The following is a 17,167-nucleotide window of genomic DNA, read 5'->3' as shown; positions in this document are numbered from 1 at the left end:
CAGAAGCAAAAAACAAACAAACAAACAAACCCATTATAAACTAATTTGATTTCCCAGGTAACATGGGTTTATCCCAATCCTTTGTTCCTGTCCATATCAGTAAGTATTAACTGATGATTCTGATGCAAGCAGTACATATAAAAGGCTGTGTTGATTTGTAGCTTTCAGATAAGTATCAAAGAAATGGAACCAATAATGACCCTAATAATTTAATAAGCCTTTCATATGAGGCCCTTAATTAGCACTTCTTAAGTGAAATGATCAGTGGAAGTTGCATACAGATTTTATACAAGGAGAGAAACCTTTTACTTACGGGGTGGAAAATTATGCACATCTGTCAGCCCAAAACTATCCTGAGAAGGACACTCATCACTGACATGGAAAATGTAGAAAATACATTTGCAGGGAGAAAAAGCAAGTCCAGTTGTCAAGAATATCAACATTCTGTATTTGCTTGATTCAGGAAGGATGCACAAGCTAGGAATACTGAAGTGGATGTGTAAGAAATACACATACCTGCCTGCCACTGCCATGTGTTTTCTGCTGCAAATTATGGATAGTACAGATTATAAACATATTTCACTTTGGTAGTCTTTAACATAATTTGTTACTGGTGAGGAAACACGGTGCTGCAGGAGATTTTCTCTTCCATCAGTGTCAGAGACTCAACAGCCCAAATGAGGCAAATCCAAATTGAAACACATTAAAGGGGAATTACCATTTATTTCTGGGAAAAGAAGGAAACCACCTTTCCAAACCCAGCAGTAGACTACAGTAACACAGAAGCCTTCCTGGCTTTGAGGTAAAATCTTTGCCTCCTGCTTTCTCCAAAATCATTCTGAACGTTGAATTCTGCTTTGCTGATTCCTGTGTTTTCCTTGAGGAACATCGCAGCTTATTCACCAGAGACAACACAGAGCACTAATGAGAGTTTTTGAATTTGGAAATGCCAGCAAACTCACAAACAAAAAAGCAGAACAGTGTAAAACAGTTGCGCTCATTGACTGTGCCAGTTCAGGAATCTAGTGGTTGTAATAAAGTGGCTTGTATACAAATTTGACATTATCTTTCAGAAGAAGGTTTCCAACTGGCATAGGAACTTTGCACCACTTAGGGCCCCTCTTCCAGATGGGCTTTGCAGATCTGACGGACCAGCGAGTCAGATACCTGTCAAAAGAATACAAACGTATTTCAAGTTGAGAACGATCATGGAAAAAGAGCTTTAGTCAAAGCAGAAGCTGACACTCATTTGCTTGCCTTTGCCTCTCCACCTGCCTCTTTATGAAAGCAGTAATGATGAGCAGAAGTCTCTCAGTTCAAAAGGGAACCACTGAACAGGTCTGTTTGTTTTGGAACTGCTGCACCTCTGCTGTACTGTAGCCACTGGCACCTGCCTGACTTCCAGTCATGTGAAACAAATCAGGTGTAATCTCCAGGCTGCTGGCAAGTTGTCCACCTGTAGCTAACTCAGAGTGCCAAATCCCTTCATTGCAACTAAGTTCAAGAGTGAGTCCATCCATTCTCTGAGGGAAGATGTCATTTCAAGAGCTTGCCTCAACAAAGTAAACTGATTACAAAGGCCAAGTTCAGTGTAAAATAGTCTCTAAAAAAGAACTAGTTTGCTTTCAGTGGATCAATGGGTATTTCTTTTCCACAGGATGGGATTCTGGCCCAGTCTTGCATCTTCATATGCTCGAATTTGCTTTAGCATTCTCTTTAGAATACTATTCCAGTTCGCTGCTGCAGGAAGTCAGAACCTGCAATGGAAGAGGTACTATAATTGAATTTTTTGCAACTGCAAATCTCTGTCCGGAGTAACGTCTGGCAAATATCCTCTGCTTTTTTACCATTTGAAGTTTTAGACTTGGCTTTGCAAACTGGCAGGGGATTTCAGATTCAGAATCGGTTACTGGAAATCTTACCCTGCGGCTGGGTGGCCTGGAGTTTTGTTAGGCTTTAAATCTTTTGCTACCAGTAGAGAGGGAACAGAGGTCCTTAGAGAAAGAAGAGTCTTTTCAGACAATAAAGATCCAAAGTAAAACCCCAGCATAATCTGCACAAACAATGCTTCAACAAATTAGAATTTGGAACAGTCTGATAAACTTCGTCCAGCGATGTTTGCATGCCTATGTTGAGTAATCCCATGGTCTTAATGTAACCTCAGTCAGTCATCCTCTCCCCAAACAGCTTTGTTACCTTTCATTTGCATCATGCAAATTTGAGATATTAAGAACTTTGGACAGAGACCACGTAATGCATTTATTTGAAGGCATGTGACCGATTCCCAGGAACTACAAAGAAAGCTTGCTATGCCAGACAGCTATAGACTATGTAACAGCAACACATTTTCCTTATACTTTTCTTCCCCAGCGATCCTGAACAATACAGATTGAAAAAATGGATCACATTTAGAGGTTCCTGCCACTGACATGAAGCCACTTTCAAACTTGAAAGCTTTTACTTTCAGGAGTTTATGATAGTTAGGATGGCAGGAGGGATTCAAAAGATAGTGTGGAACAAAGTTCAGTCCGTTTTTCTCATATAAATGCATTATATTAGCCTCTTTTGCATTTTAATGTTATGTTGCTGCATTAGCGGAATCCCTTACGTAACAATATGAGGACAGGAAGTCAGAGAGACTCCTATCTCTCATTCCAAACATAAGGGGAGTTCAGAGAGACCAAACACAGGTCCCTACTTGGGAAAGAGCCAAGCTTTTTTTGGAAGAAGGCATAGAGTTATTTGACAGGCACATGGGGCTGCACCTTCTCACAGTTCCCCGTGAAGGGAAGTCTGTAGCACAAGTTTTAGTATCTCAAGACTGCAGTTACAAAAAAGGAAGAAAAAAAAAATCTGAAATTGTTTTAATGCAACAATATGCCAAGCGCAGTTCTGGTCACGTGTCTGCACGTTTACAGGAAAGTGGTCCCGTGATAATAAATGTTCTCACTGAGAGAGAAGCAAATGTGTGAATGCAAGATACACATCAATGCTGTGTACAGGTTTAGACAGACAGTGGCTTTTTAAGAAATCCCTCTGTTTCTGTGTGGGGGCTGGAAGTGCACACCCCAATTCTGCATAGGAAGGAGGATTTAGTAATGGCCTGATTTTAAAGCTTTTGTTATTTCTCCTTTGAGCAGGTCTAATCCAGCCCTCTGCTCCAGGCTTTTAGCTTCCTTTGGGGACTGCAGGCTGGGGCTTTTCATTGTTAGCTGAAACAGACATTTGGACGCTTTCCCTTCCTGGAGCACATTTGCTTTTAGCACTTTTAATACTTGCTTTGTCCCAAACTCAAACTTGTCCTATTTTGTTTGCTGCTTTTTTTTTTTTAATTTTTATTTTTTTAAACCTTGATTCAGCAATAGCAAAAGCCTGATGCCTGACAGCACTCAGTCTACAAAGTTTCTTTTCCTCTTTTACTAACCCCAGTTCCTACTGTTTCACAGAATAGATTTCTTTTTTGTCCCCAAGAGTAAAAAGAATCCACAAAACTCCTATATGAGAGCTTCAAAGCCCAGCACATAGGACTTTCCTGTGAACTCTACTGTCCATGTAATCTAGTGTTTCAAGAAATCATGCACCCTTTTCTAGCCAAGTCACCCAACTTTCATTGTAGCGAGCCACCTGGTTTGTCTGGGGGAGCTTTTACAATAATCTACAGACATATACTGCCAGACGGTCTAAATTTTCTCAATCAGCTGAGGGTTGTCAGGACACAGTCTCTGTGTGGATGCCAGATGCAGCTGGTGTCCAGTCTCCTAACCCATTATCTCAGTATGCAGAGCTCTCATTCTGGACAAAGGAGGAAAGAAATGCAATCTCAGAGAGCAGCAACCAACCCCAGGACTCTGCTTGCCACCTTGAGTGTGGTGGGATCCCAAAGAACAACCAGAATCTCTAGACTCTAGATATACAAGTGACTAGTTTGGACAAAGCAAGATGGAAATCTTGGTCACATTCCTATGATTGGAAATGGCAAGACATAAAATGCATGGAAAAAGCTGTAATTAGTCAGCCACAGTCACTGCAGTCACCTAAAATATCTGTGGCACGTAGAAATCAGTTTCCATGAATTTTATTGCATGAGCAGGAGGGCCCCAAACCCTTCCCACCTAGAGGCTGCTGCTTAAGACCTTGAAATAAGCACAGAAATTCTATGTGCTGGGTAAGAAAAATTATCTACATGTGGGGCTACTGCAGCTCTGTGTGCAGCCCAAGTATGCTGGTGCGGTTCAAGGCTGAACTTCTGAACCCTCATTGAACTTTTTCAGTCTGTCTCTTGTTTGGATTAAGAGCAGAAGGCAATGGGCTACAGACTGTGCAGGAAACATTCTATCAAAGTGCTGGCAAGACTGCCTCCTCCCTGCCACATCCCTTCCCTTGACACTTCTTGGTTTTGCTCACCTGCAGCCACTCCAGCTCTTTACTCTTTTGAATTCACAAGCTATGCATACAGTTTCCATACAGATGAGAGAAACCACAAGCTGCTGGAATGAAACACTGATAGCAGTGAAATCAGATTCTGCTCTGAGGGATGAGAGGTGTCTGAGAACTTTATAATTCACGAGGAGTTCATATGGAACCTGCCTCTTCCCTGACAGATAGCAAATTCTCCAGTTCATGCGGAGGAAGGACTGACCTGGATATTAGCTGTGCCAATTTCTGTTCTTCCAGTAGGAAGTTGAAAATGTAATAGTAACTGAGAACTTAAAATCACATACTCCACATGTACAGCACGTCTTGCTGACAAGAGTACGGATGACTCAGGGAACATGTGACATCCTTCAGTCCTTTGGAAAAGGGAACAACTTCTCAGTATTGTACTTTAACCAACAATAGGGGCCTACCAGAAAAAAAGAGTGGTATATTCATGTTAAGAAAGCATCTAGATGATGGCCTGAACTTGGTGTCTGTTCTGGATAGTTAATTCACAATATCCATGCAGCAAACTTCATGCTGTAAACAAAACTGCTGAGTTGTTCAGGTTTCCACTCCTGGAAAGCAAGTGCAGAAGTGCAGCCTGCAGCTGTACTCGACAGCTTCCCCAAATGGTTTTGGTGTGTGGTGGCCTGCACATACGACCCTGGAATCTGCAAACAGCCTGTCACTCCACACAGTGTCAGTGTAATCCCTGAGAATGTCCTCAACCTCATGGGCTAGTGACAATATTTTGTTGCTGCAGCACTTTACATGCCAGGCTGGAGCATAAATGGACTCAAGAATAAGAAACTCTGATGGCCGTATTTCTAAAGAAGAGCCCACAGCAAATAAAGCAGTCAAGCAATAATATTCATGAGCTTTCATCATCAAAAACAAATTAGGCAGAATCTGAAAAGAATGAACTAAATCCAAGAAATGAAGAATGCCACAGTGGGTCTTACCTGGACAGTGTTCCAAATGCAGGGAGTAGAACAGGGAGCTGTGAAGTGCCCCCCAGTTAAATTCTGACCCCAAGCTGTTCCACACATCACCCACCACTATGATGGTCAGAGCGTGGCTCAAACTGGCATTCCACTTTCATGTTATACCTTCTTTTGCAGTTCCCCATCTTCTTCTCTATGTTACATTACATCCTGGATGATGGATGTGACCACCTACACTCTGTGCTAGAGCTGCACGACCAAGAACAAGCTGGGATCAGCAGATCACTGCTTCCAAAAGCATTCTGGCCTTACTCTTGCATCCCAGAAACAGGTTAAGAAATGGGGTCAACTGCCTGACAAATGACCCAGTACAAAACAGGTAAATTCTTACCAATATGCAGACAATTCTGGGGCATGTAAGAGAGAATGTCTGAAGTATGTACAATAGAGACAATAAAACCACTTCAGAAAATATAACAGTGATTCTGCTTGTAAGCTGGTGCACAGAAAAGCACCTTCCAGAGAAGGATCAATAGATCAACTGCAGGGCAGCATTCCTGATCCTTGTTAAAAGGGTGGTCAGGGTTTTCTAGAGGAGATAGAGAGCAGAAGAGTCTATTTCAACACTGCACACAGAGCAAACCCACTGATGGTGGAACGAAGAAGCCATTACTACAGGCTGAGCTGGAGAGTACATGGGCTGGTCAAACTAGTGCTAAGGGATGTACATTAGCTGTATTCTAGTCTTGGAAAAGCTTTAACAAGTAGCCCAAGATGCAGTCTGATACAACTGCATATTACATGATCACTCATTTTCTCCCCATTGGCATTCCCAGGGCTACAGTAGCAGTGCAAAATAAAGCAGTTACTTCTCATTTAAACAGAGATAAAGACAACTACAGCAGTCAATATGGGGATCTCAAGAAAAGCTCAATCTCAAAGATTTGGAAAATACATCACCTAATAAATACAGCACCTACTATGATAGGCTACCTGTGCTTGAAAACCCAACAGGCCTCAAATGCAGCGAAGAGACAGGCTCAGTTAGGTGGGCAGTCCTGGTATTATGGCAGACAGGATTACAGGATGACCTGATCAGGTTCTCATAGCACTGAACGCGGCAGCTTGCTTCACACACGTCCCAGCCCAATTCTGCCCCTGCTGGCTCACTTGCATTTGGAATCACCACATGTTGAGTCCGTCCCCACTTACTGTGGCCTCACAAAGACTTTAAGAATGGTTATATAGGCAAAGGGAATGTAAGCTTGGACAAGTCATTTACAAAGAAAACTTACAAGAATAACTCTGTCTTCATGCCTCAAGTACATACTGGTTAAAAATCTACAGCATGCACAGGTACCCTTCCAATCCTGCAGGGCCACCCTGCCTCTGTAGGGCAGGAGGAAGGAAGTAATTAACATCTCCTGCTTCAACCAGTGCCAGCTAGGGTTCTACAGAACAATGTGGAAAGTCCAAGAAGGGACAGGCATAGTTAAAACTCTCAGAGAGGCACACTGGATAAGATTTCCAAGGAGATAACAGATTTTCCCCTTTCAATAGACTGAGTAGTTGTAAAGGACCACAGATGCACTCCTGAAGTACCCCTACACTCTGTCCTGGCTCCAGGACTTATTTAGTTCCAGCTCCACCACTACCAAAGCTTCCAATCAAATTTCTTGATCCCTTGCATTGTCTCCATTCAGACCCCAAAGACTGCCTATATCACTGCTGTTCATCTCCTCAACAATAGCTTTGTTCTTTTCCTCAACCATCTGCAATCTGCTTGTTACATTCCCTTGCTGGAAAGAAAAAATCATGTGGTGTAAGGTGGGACTAGCAATACAACAGTGAAGGTGTGTAAATTAATCACTAATTAAAATCTCTTAATTTTAGAGGTGGAGGCACCTGCTTCCATGTAGAACAGATCCTGAAGTATCTTTTGTTCTCGCTAAAATTCTAAAAAATTCAAGGCATTAGACCCAGAGTCCTGGTGCAAGATACAGGATTTATCATTTCCTGCCTCGACCTGCTACGCAGAGTTGCTATGTGAATGCTAACTAGATTATGTGCTCAACCCCTCAGCTGATGGATAGATGCAGCAACTAAAGAATCCCAAAGACTTTTAAGATACAGGGACAAAGACTCAAAGTATCTGATGAAAACAAGGCTGCACCAAATGTAGAATCCTCCAATTTGATTCTCCCCAATACTCAGTGCACAGCCTGCCAGCATCTCAGGGACATTTCCAAGGGCCTGCCTCAAATCTCCACTGCAGAGCATCAGACCTGAAATGCAGGAAGGAGTCTCTGACTGCCCCAAACCCTGAAGCCTAAGCTCTCCCAGCAACAGCCCCATGGCCTCTGGTAACCCCATGGCTTGCTAATGCAGGGTTCATAAACCGCTCTGACATCCCCATGGAAACAGAGTGTGAGGCCATAAACAGGGGATTAGCACCTCCTAACGCCGAGCAAAGCGCGGAAGGCGACAGCAGCCTTTCGGTTCGCCCCCAAAGGCCAGGGGCCATTCAGTCCTGGGAGGGGAAAGACAGCCTGTTACACAGGAAGGGCAGGCTAAGGACGAATCACAGCTTGCAGTCAGAAAGGGCAAATGGAGATGGAGCACAGTAAAACAAGCTTCTGTCAGGCCCTTGCTAGCTGCTCACCCCAACACATTGCTGGTACCCATCCTGAGCACCCTTTTGTCCCAAGTGCAGTTGGGGGCCGGACACTGAAAGGCTGAGACAGAAGCCGAGAGCCTTCTGGACACAAGAAGGCTCAGAGAGAGTCTTATCAGTGCTTATAAATACCTGAAAGGAAGGTATAAAGAAGGCAGCCAGGCTTGTCTCTGTGATGCCCAGCAAAAAGACAAGAGGCAATGTGCACAAATTGAAAGAAACGTCATCCATATTTAAGAAAGTACCTTCTTAACTGTGAGTGGTAGAACTCTGGAACAAGCTGCCCAGAGAAACTGTGAATGGTCTATCCTTGAGATATTTAAAATTTGGCTAGACATTCTTGGTTAATCAGCAGTAAGTGACCCTGCTTGAGCAAAATGTGAGGACTAAACAGTCTCCACAGTACCTGTCCAACCTCAACTGCTCTGTGATGCTGTGACTCCATTTCTGTGGCAGCCTTTCGTGTCTGCTCTACTGAATATTAATGAACAGGAGGCAAGTGCAGCTGAAGAAGGGAGGGCAGACTAATGTCTGGCATTCATCCTGTGGGGATAGACTGATTGAACAAGACGCAGTTTGTCCTTAAAAGTCTAATGAAAGTACTTCATGGTAGTAGATACGTATTCTTTATAAGACCTGTTGCGTAAGGCATGTTCTAGCCAGTTATAAGGAACTGCTTTTCCTCTTCTAACCTATTCCTGAAAAAGAGAGACATGGAAAGACAAGACTATTCACCTGTTCAACTTGGGTTTCCTGGGAACATGCCCTTCAGGAAGTAGAGGCCTGTGGTTTGGCAGCAAACCTGAGATAGAAAAAGAAAGGCGTGAGAATACTTTACAGTGCCTTTGTTGCATCTATAGCATCTACAAGTTACTTATACCTCGTATGCCAGGCAACTCAGATCCCTACTGCTGAAACACAACTAGAGCAGAAAAAGTATTTATTCTTTCTTTTGCCATTGCTGAACCTGCACTCTAGCCATAGATTAGTTAGGAGGTTCTGGTGTACACAATGAGAGGAAACACATGCCAAAGACTTGGGCTCACCAAAGAGGCTTTTTGAGAGGACATAAAGCACTGAAGTCCAATCAGATTCCACTTTCAGGATGAAAATTTGACTATAAAAATCTTCAGTCCATTTAACTTGGATAATACTCAGACTGTGTTAACCTGGGATCTGCTCCCAGTTAAAAATAAAGATCTTCCCAAGGCAGATAGGAGACAGGTACATTTATGGGTAGAAGATCAAGCTTAAAACATGCTAAAACATGTCACTTCAGAAACTGGCATTTAATCATTAGTTACTATAGACTGAGATATTTCCCACATCCTTCAGCACTGGTAGACTCATCTAGAGGAGTAAATGTCTTCTGCTAAGGCAGGAACCAAGACACAAAGAAAGCAGAGTAAGTAGTTTCTTTCTGGTCAGTCATCCTGCCCCAGTACTTGGTGCATGATGGGTTTGCTGACTAGACACTGAAATCTCAGCAGCATACTAACTGGGTGAGAGAGCCCTTTCATGGGGCTCCATACCCTGCACTAAGGATGTTGTCTGAAGGAGGAGGTGAGGTACCTGCACGGTGTGCCATCTGCACGCAGGCGGCAATCTTCTTGTGCTCCTCCAAACAGAGGCCTGTGATCCTTCGTGGCAGCATCCCTCCATCAGAACGGATAAATTGGCTCAACAGCAAGACATCCTGCAGAAGCAAGAAAAGGGCAAAACCAGTGTATTATAGCTCCTTTAATTGCCGTGATTCTTAGGTGTTGTGCTAATCCTCACGTTGTGTACAGAACTCAATACAAAGCAAACCAAAACAAAGCATACTTCCCACACATCTCAGATGAAGCTTGTCAACAAGTGGGTTTTGCTAGCCATCGCTTTGCCCGCCAGCTTAACTCAGTGAGGTCACTAACACGGTCTGAGTCTTCCCTTGACTTCACTACTGTAAACACATGATGTCAGCTGCCATCCCTACTGCTTCACTGTCACTTGCTCCAAGATTCTGGCTAAGATAATGTATCCTAGGTACTGAGGCACAGTTACACAAGACCTACAGATGGACAGTGTTTACACAACTTGAAACACCATTACAGCTGCTATTCTAAAGGTCACAGATACGTTAGATCACCTCTGGCCCTTTCCTTGTTCCCCTCAGAACAGGATTGTTCTCTGGTATCTATTCCTCAAACTTTTGTCCAGTTTCCCATGGTAGAACTTTTCTCATGTCTCTCTGGAGGGGTGGAGAACAGGGAAACAGTTCAAAATCTTGCACCAAGAAGCTTGTTGTAAGAAAAGAACATGTGCTGATAGGAAAGACCTAATAGAATAAATCACTGCTTTCAGTTCTTTGCCTGTGTATGCATGCATTAGTCAGAGATGTTAGAGCCACACTGCATAGAAGGAGCATTCAAAACATATTGAGGGTTTGGCTGAGATTCAAGGATCATTTAGATTAAACTGCTGTTGACCTTCTTAATTAAGACTCTAGAAATGTAAAGCACTTTTAATAAAAACAAAATTAAAGGAATCTCTAGAATCAGATATTATCACAGGTCTGAGATTACAAATTCCTAAGCACAGCAGCAACAGCTGTTGCATGAGTGTCCCATTAACTGCACACAGTAAACCAGTCCAGCTCTTGACTTCCACACGCACCACCACTGCTAGTGCACCCTCAGACCAACAGAGGCAGGTCCCCTTGACGTGCTGATGTCTGCATAAGTTGGCCCAAAGTGCTTCTGGGGCCTCTGTCCTTGTTTTTCTCCATCTGTTCACAGACTTGTTGCTAACTGAGAGTTTACTTCTCCGTTACTGTAAACATGTTCATAGTTGAGGTAGCTGGACCACGCAGAAGTGGCTCACAGGCTGGAAGGGACGTGACAACAGACACTTCAACATGCTGGGAATTCAAACCGGGTATATCAGCACTTGATACTCCTCTGCCTGTTTGAGGAAGACCTTCTTCCACTCCACATCTATTCTATTTTACAAAAAGCTCCCTGAAACATTCCTAGCTTCATTTACTGCCATTGCAAAGACATACAATCACAGGTGGAATAAAAATGGGCATTCAGAAACTAGAGCTATATTGGATTTATAAATCCATTCCTATTGCATGAGACCAGTTAAACTCTGAAGTGGGCTGCTAGAATTCAGTACAACTTTTTAGTAATAACCAATTCTGCAATATGAGATGCTGTTATACAAATGCTGCAATCAAAAATCCAGATGTTTATTCTTCCCCAATCCCATCTTCACTATCATGATCACGACAAACAATTTCCCTCTTCCCTAGCTCTCTTTCTACCAACTAACACGATCAGGCTGATTTTCAGATCCATCTCCTTCATTTTATAAATACAAAATTCCCACATCACCATCCACGGTGATGTTGTATCATAAGAACAAGAATAACATAGCTGAGCAACAAGCAGGAAGCTCTCAAGAGGCCATCTGTGGATAAAAGGGAAGAGAAGTGTCTTCGGTCCAGCTAGTACACTGCCTTGCCAATGAGAACAGTAACCAGGAGATCAGTTGGTGCCAGCTGCGTTGGTGGAAGTTGGGCAGGGGCCAGCCAAGCAGTCCAAGGGCACTGACTTTCAGCCACTCCTGAAACGCACTGGACTGGATCCAGGAAACCCTAAACAAGACTCCATTCCCCTTTTTCCATCTTCTTAAGCTAGCCAGTTCTCCAAATCACCAACACCTCAATGTGCCAATTAGCACAAACGTACCACATCCCTAAGTAAGAAAGGGCTGTTCAGCTCAAAGTGCCTAGGAAATGAAAAACTTCCTAGGCTTTTCTACTAGCCTGCATTACTCTGTGGGAAAGAGGGAAAAGGGAGATGATGGCAAGTTTAAGGCTGTTCCAGTCTTTGCTACAGTGAAAGCCTAAGGAGGCCACAGGCTCTAGTGAAGGGTGTGTGTGGTCCAAGTGCTTTCTCATATTACCACCACGCCTCATGGAGTCACAGGGCTGTTATCGAATATTTCCATGCAAAGGGGGGAGGCGAAAAGTAAAGGGAGATAGTGCTTTTTCTCCCACTGGAAAAAAAGTATCAGGAAAATCCATTCTTTGTTATTATCTCTGAGCAACAGTGTCACCAGCTGACCAGCTCTGTGTGGCAGTCATTTCTCAAGAGAAATCGCCTACGTTCTAACTGCCACAGCTTCAAATCACACTCATGCCATTTGGCTTAAAATGCTGCATACTCGACAGAAGGTTTGTCCGTTTCTGAAGATTCCCACAGTTAACAGACCAGGTGCCTGGTCTCCCATTGTAATCACACAGATGCATCTTACCGCTGGGAGAAAGCAGACAGGTACAGCCAACTTTATGGGGCAGCTGTGGAGGGAAGTGTGCAAGTACGTTGAAGAGTCAAAGAAAAAAATATGTCTGGCAAGTTCTCATGGTGCCGTCATGTTCCGTGAAATTCACATTCTGTGCTAATGGACAGCCAAGCCTGTAACCACAGCTTTGCTTTAATCACTGGACAGCTCCCATGAGGCTGGACCCAGATTCCCACCCCTGTAATCTGCAACATTTGATGAAAACAACTTGAATTGAATTAATCTAGGGCTAACAGGCAAATTTTGCAGTTCAGTTTCCCCTAAATGCTGCTAAAGCAAGATGACATATTTACTGCCTAACTCAGACTAATGATGGTTGAAGTGGATAAGGAGAAAAAGCTGAAAAAAAAAAAAGAAACAAAAAAAAAAAAACCCAAGCAGCTTAGCCTTCACCTCTAAAAGATCTGGGTAAACTTGCTATCCATTCACAATAATGTGCTATATAGTGTTTTGTTTAGCAACTGAAATGCAGAGGCATCTCTGCATTGTACTATCTGCAGACAATCTGAAAAGCAACGTCCTTGACGAGTTATATGCAATTCATTAAAACTTTCACTTACCACAGTAAGATTTGTCTGCGTAGCCAAAATACTACTGGGTTGTACCAGCCAAGTCATTATTTCCAGTTACACAAGAATATACTTCTTCCTTTCACTCTTACTCCTGGGAGCTGTACACCATACTCTAAATATGTTGTAAGAAAACTGCTGATTTCAACCCAGTTGCCTGACAATGATCAAAATAATTTTATTTTTTAAAATCTCCAATGGCTACAAAAATAAAAAATAAAATCAACTCTCAGTTTTTAGTGGATAAACATATCCACTGTGGGAATTTGTGCCTTGGGCCCCTTTATCCTGAGCCTCAGCAGAGACTAAGGACTGAACTGGCAATGACAACTGCAGCTCTCCACACCACAGCTGAGGCAAGTTGGAATCATGACCCGAGAGTGCTCACAATGCCTGTTTGGTTGATTAATAACTTAGGAGACATTGGTCCCCCAGTTCTCCGACAGCTAAAGTAACTCATTATGCCACTACTTTAGACTGTGCTAGTTGCCCATCACAAAAGAAAAGTCCTATGAGGTCATATTACTCAGCTCCCTCAGGGGCTAATTCAACACTTCCCTTTTCATAGTGCCTTATTCATTCCAATTACAAGCGTCCCAAGCAAAAAAGCTCACACTTTCCCTTCTGTGCAACTGACTGATCTCAGCTTATCAATCTCAAAAGAACCACTGTGATCCATCCATTCTAATCTCTTACCAAACACAGGTTATAGTTTATGCTTTATAAACTAGCCTGTGTCTTTAACAAAAATAGCTGTTCTCGATTTACTGTCTTTTAGGATAATTCAACCACCAGCGAGTAAATTGTGCCACCATTTAATTACCCACACAGTAATGTGTCTGCCCTTTATTGTTTGAGCACTTCAAGATTCTGCTAGTCATCACTGCTGTAGCACAGAAAAATAGCAGAGAGCTTTTGTGCAGAAAAGGGAGGTTTTATTCACCCTAACATTTAAAAGCCCATGCACTCTCAACTGGCATTCAAACATATAACACACTTATTCAAGCAGAAGAGGTGATCTACTCCAGAACTGAAACTTTCCTAGTTTACATCAGCCCCATGGAGGAATAGCTCTAAATACTGAGGCAGGAACATGCTACAACTTGGATATGCTAGTTCATGCTACTATCTTCAGCTTTTTGTCCAGATTCTCCTCTGCTCTGCAGCAGGAGTACTGGATATATATACTCAGAAACATAAACATTCAGAAACTATGCAACAGTCAGGATGGACACATATCTAGGATTTCTCGATTTTTGGGAACAGTCTCAATGATTCTAAATACTCTGGTGGCAGGATCTCTCCTCACATTTGGTTTTCTCTTCCCTCTATGCTGACCAGCAGAAACCAGGATCTAAGAACCAAACTGAACTTCAGTATGGAAGAAATGCATAATCTTCATTCACAGCAAAAACCCAGGTAACATTTCCAGGTAACATCTGACTAACAGCCTACTTCTAATCCTGGAACACAGTCTCTACACTACACTATTTAAAACCAATTTGGATCTTTGGATCTCAGTGGCTGTTATCTCTTTGTGCAACTGAGTCTACTGCCACCGACAGCAGTAGAAAATGTCTTCATACTAATTTCCAAGATTTAACCCTCTGCAAGAGCTCATTTCAATCCCGAGCATCAGTTCATAGTTTCTCTGGAGCTCCTAATGTGAGACTCATGGAATACTTGCTAGAAATCTGTAGAGCCAGCTGGCTAACAATACTGCTGACTCCTTATATTTACTTGCATGTAACACTAAATTACCCTTTGAAAACCACTTTCCAGTGTGACTGGTTTACTTCAAACACAGCTAAGTTCAGCAACCATGGAAAAGTGCATGGTCTTGCAAGAAATCCCTGCATTCAAACATGGCAACATAACACAAATTAGATCTGTTTTTCCAGTACTTTCCATACGCTAATGGTACCTACCATTTCTCCTTACTTATTCTCACCTGCAAATTCAGCATATTTTAGTTTATCCAAATTGCTCAGAAATCAGAATGTAAAACACTAAGCACACTGCCCCACCTTGGGGCTACCCGCAAGCCAGGCCTACTGCTCTGTACCTAATTCAATGCTTAAGTTATTTCAATTGCTTAAGTATGTATCTGGTTAGTTTTTTTTTTTTTCCCTAGCTGCCTTGCAGTAGTCATTTGCAAGACTGTCATTAGTACCCAGATATCCAAACAGTTTTTCATCTCTGCATGCACTAGGACTGCACGTGAGCAGCTCAATCATTGTGCAGCTAACAGGGCTTTCAGTTTCTCTCACATTAATGGTCTTACTTTCTCAAAAGTTTTTATTTTCCTCCAGATGTATTTGTATCTCTTTCACCTTAATCCTCCTGGCATTAACTTGTTCTGACTTCTCTGTTACCTAATCTTAGTAACAGGATGTTCTTGTCTGGTTTTCTTTTCTGATTCCAGCACTGGTATTTTAGGGTGGTGGGAACACTTAGTCCTTTTATGACCTCCATGTTTGAATGACCTCTGGTGAGGCTACATTTAGTGTCTTCTACCTCACACTCTCTATTCTGTGGTGCTTTTGCTTTAAAGAATTACAGAGTTTCCGCTCCATCTTCCACGTTTAGTGTTATTAATGCTCTCATTATCATTTCCTGCAAAAGACATCAATCAAAATCCGTTTTTTTCTGTTGCTAAGGGGAAAGTAAAGGAAATAAGCACGCGTACTCTACCTCATATCCATGAAGAACTTTGAGAGTTCTTAAGTTCTTTAAGTTACTGCCTTAGTGGACAGTGATCCAAAATGAAACCATGGTGCTCAAAATACACAATTGATTTAATCAAGTTTTTTGGCCTCTCTAGAGTTACAACAGGCTTGAATCTGATAGCTTAATATTGCATTCCAGTTCCATTCACCTAGAAGTGCAATGCTGAAGGAGAGCTAAGCAGATTAGAAATACATGCTCTGATCAATAGTAATGGGCACATGCATGATTCCAAACCTCCTACTTGATATGAGAAAATCCCCCCCCCTTTTTTTTTCTTCCAATGAACACGATCAGCCAAGGCAAGCAATTACTATGCAGGAAGTTATTCTTGTTACAATCAAGGGAAGCAGAGATGGAATTGCCTATTTTTACTACACCCAGCAAAAGGAGAAAGGGGGCAAGTTGTGCAATACACTACATCTGAGAGCAATATTTATCCGCCTGTGGGGAATACTATTTCATTAGACTTACCACATAATCGTACTTATGCTTCAGGTTCCAGCGACAGATAGGACACTGGCCAGAGGGGTTAGGAGGCGTTGGTGTTTCAGCATCCTCTATAATTTTCCCTTCAATCTAAGAAACAATTCAAAGAATGCAACGAATGAGCAAAGATTCCATAGCACCAACACCTAACTTCCTCTGTGACTTGAGGACTATCTTTCATCAAGTCTACCACGTGCTGACCAGTATTGCACAGATGTAAGGGAGACAGGATTTGCATTACACAACTCACTCGTATATATATATATACATATATATACATATATATACATATATACACATATATACACATATATACACATATATACACATATATATACATATATATACATATACACACACACACACAAATCAAGCACTTTGGGAATGTAAAGACAATAGGGATAAAAGAAAAGGGGTACAGAAAACCACTTGGTAAATTCTTACATATATTTTATTCAAATCTAAACTAGTACTCAATGTGAAGTTCTCATTCTTGCTTGAATTCCATTTATTGTGGTATTCCTTTGAACCACTATGCCTTGCAATTGTAGCAATCTTTTAGCCAAAAGCCTTAAATATTTTTGCTGGGAATATGAGAGTATCAGAGAGTAGCAGATGCATGCTGTGGGCCAAAACAGGCATAGGCTTGCTGGAGTATAAACCACCAACAGGGAAAATTATGAGGAAAAATCAGACAGGACTGTTGGGAGATGTCTGTTGTGTGCTTTTTTCTTTCTTTTTAAAATTATTTTTAAAATTACACTAATATTTTTTTCTAGTTTAATTCCCTGAACAATTCCTTTGGGAAACTATTTTACAACCTTTTCCTCTGTCTGTGGTGACATCTAACACACAAATTTTCTTAAATTTCTTAAAAGTAACATTCAAAGAAATGTAGAAGGTGTGCGTAGGAGGAACTTGAGAAATTTGTCTTCTAAATGTAGATGTTAGGAATATGATGTCTATATAAAAGTGCACTTGTCTTTTTTTTTTTT

At 42.0% G+C, this 17,167-nt stretch overlaps 1 protein-coding gene across 1 annotated transcript in view; it reads right to left on the bottom strand.

Moving 5' to 3' along the window:
* Positions 1 to 693: 693 nt before the first annotated feature.
* The window catches only part of MRPS18A (mitochondrial ribosomal protein S18A), an 18,914-nt gene continuing 2,440 nt past the window's right edge, over positions 694 to 17,167 (bottom strand). Inside the window, exons 2-5 of the mRNA XM_031552182.1 lie at positions 16,158 to 16,262; positions 9,610 to 9,733; positions 8,773 to 8,839; positions 694 to 1,167 (exon numbers count right to left, since the gene is read on the bottom strand). Of these exons, the coding sequence (XP_031408042.1) occupies positions 1,023 to 1,167; positions 8,773 to 8,839; positions 9,610 to 9,733; positions 16,158 to 16,262 (441 nt within the window). The 3' untranslated portion in view covers positions 694 to 1,022. The remainder of the gene's footprint in view (positions 1,168 to 8,772; positions 8,840 to 9,609; positions 9,734 to 16,157; positions 16,263 to 17,167) is intronic.

This window comes from Meleagris gallopavo, chromosome 2 (assembly GCF_000146605.3).
Source record: "Meleagris gallopavo isolate NT-WF06-2002-E0010 breed Aviagen turkey brand Nicholas breeding stock chromosome 2, Turkey_5.1, whole genome shotgun sequence".
NCBI classification, from domain to species: Eukaryota; Metazoa; Chordata; class Aves; order Galliformes; family Phasianidae; genus Meleagris; species Meleagris gallopavo.
The sequence above is the reverse complement of the archived record's forward strand: the minus strand, read 5'-3'. Positions and strand labels throughout refer to the sequence as shown.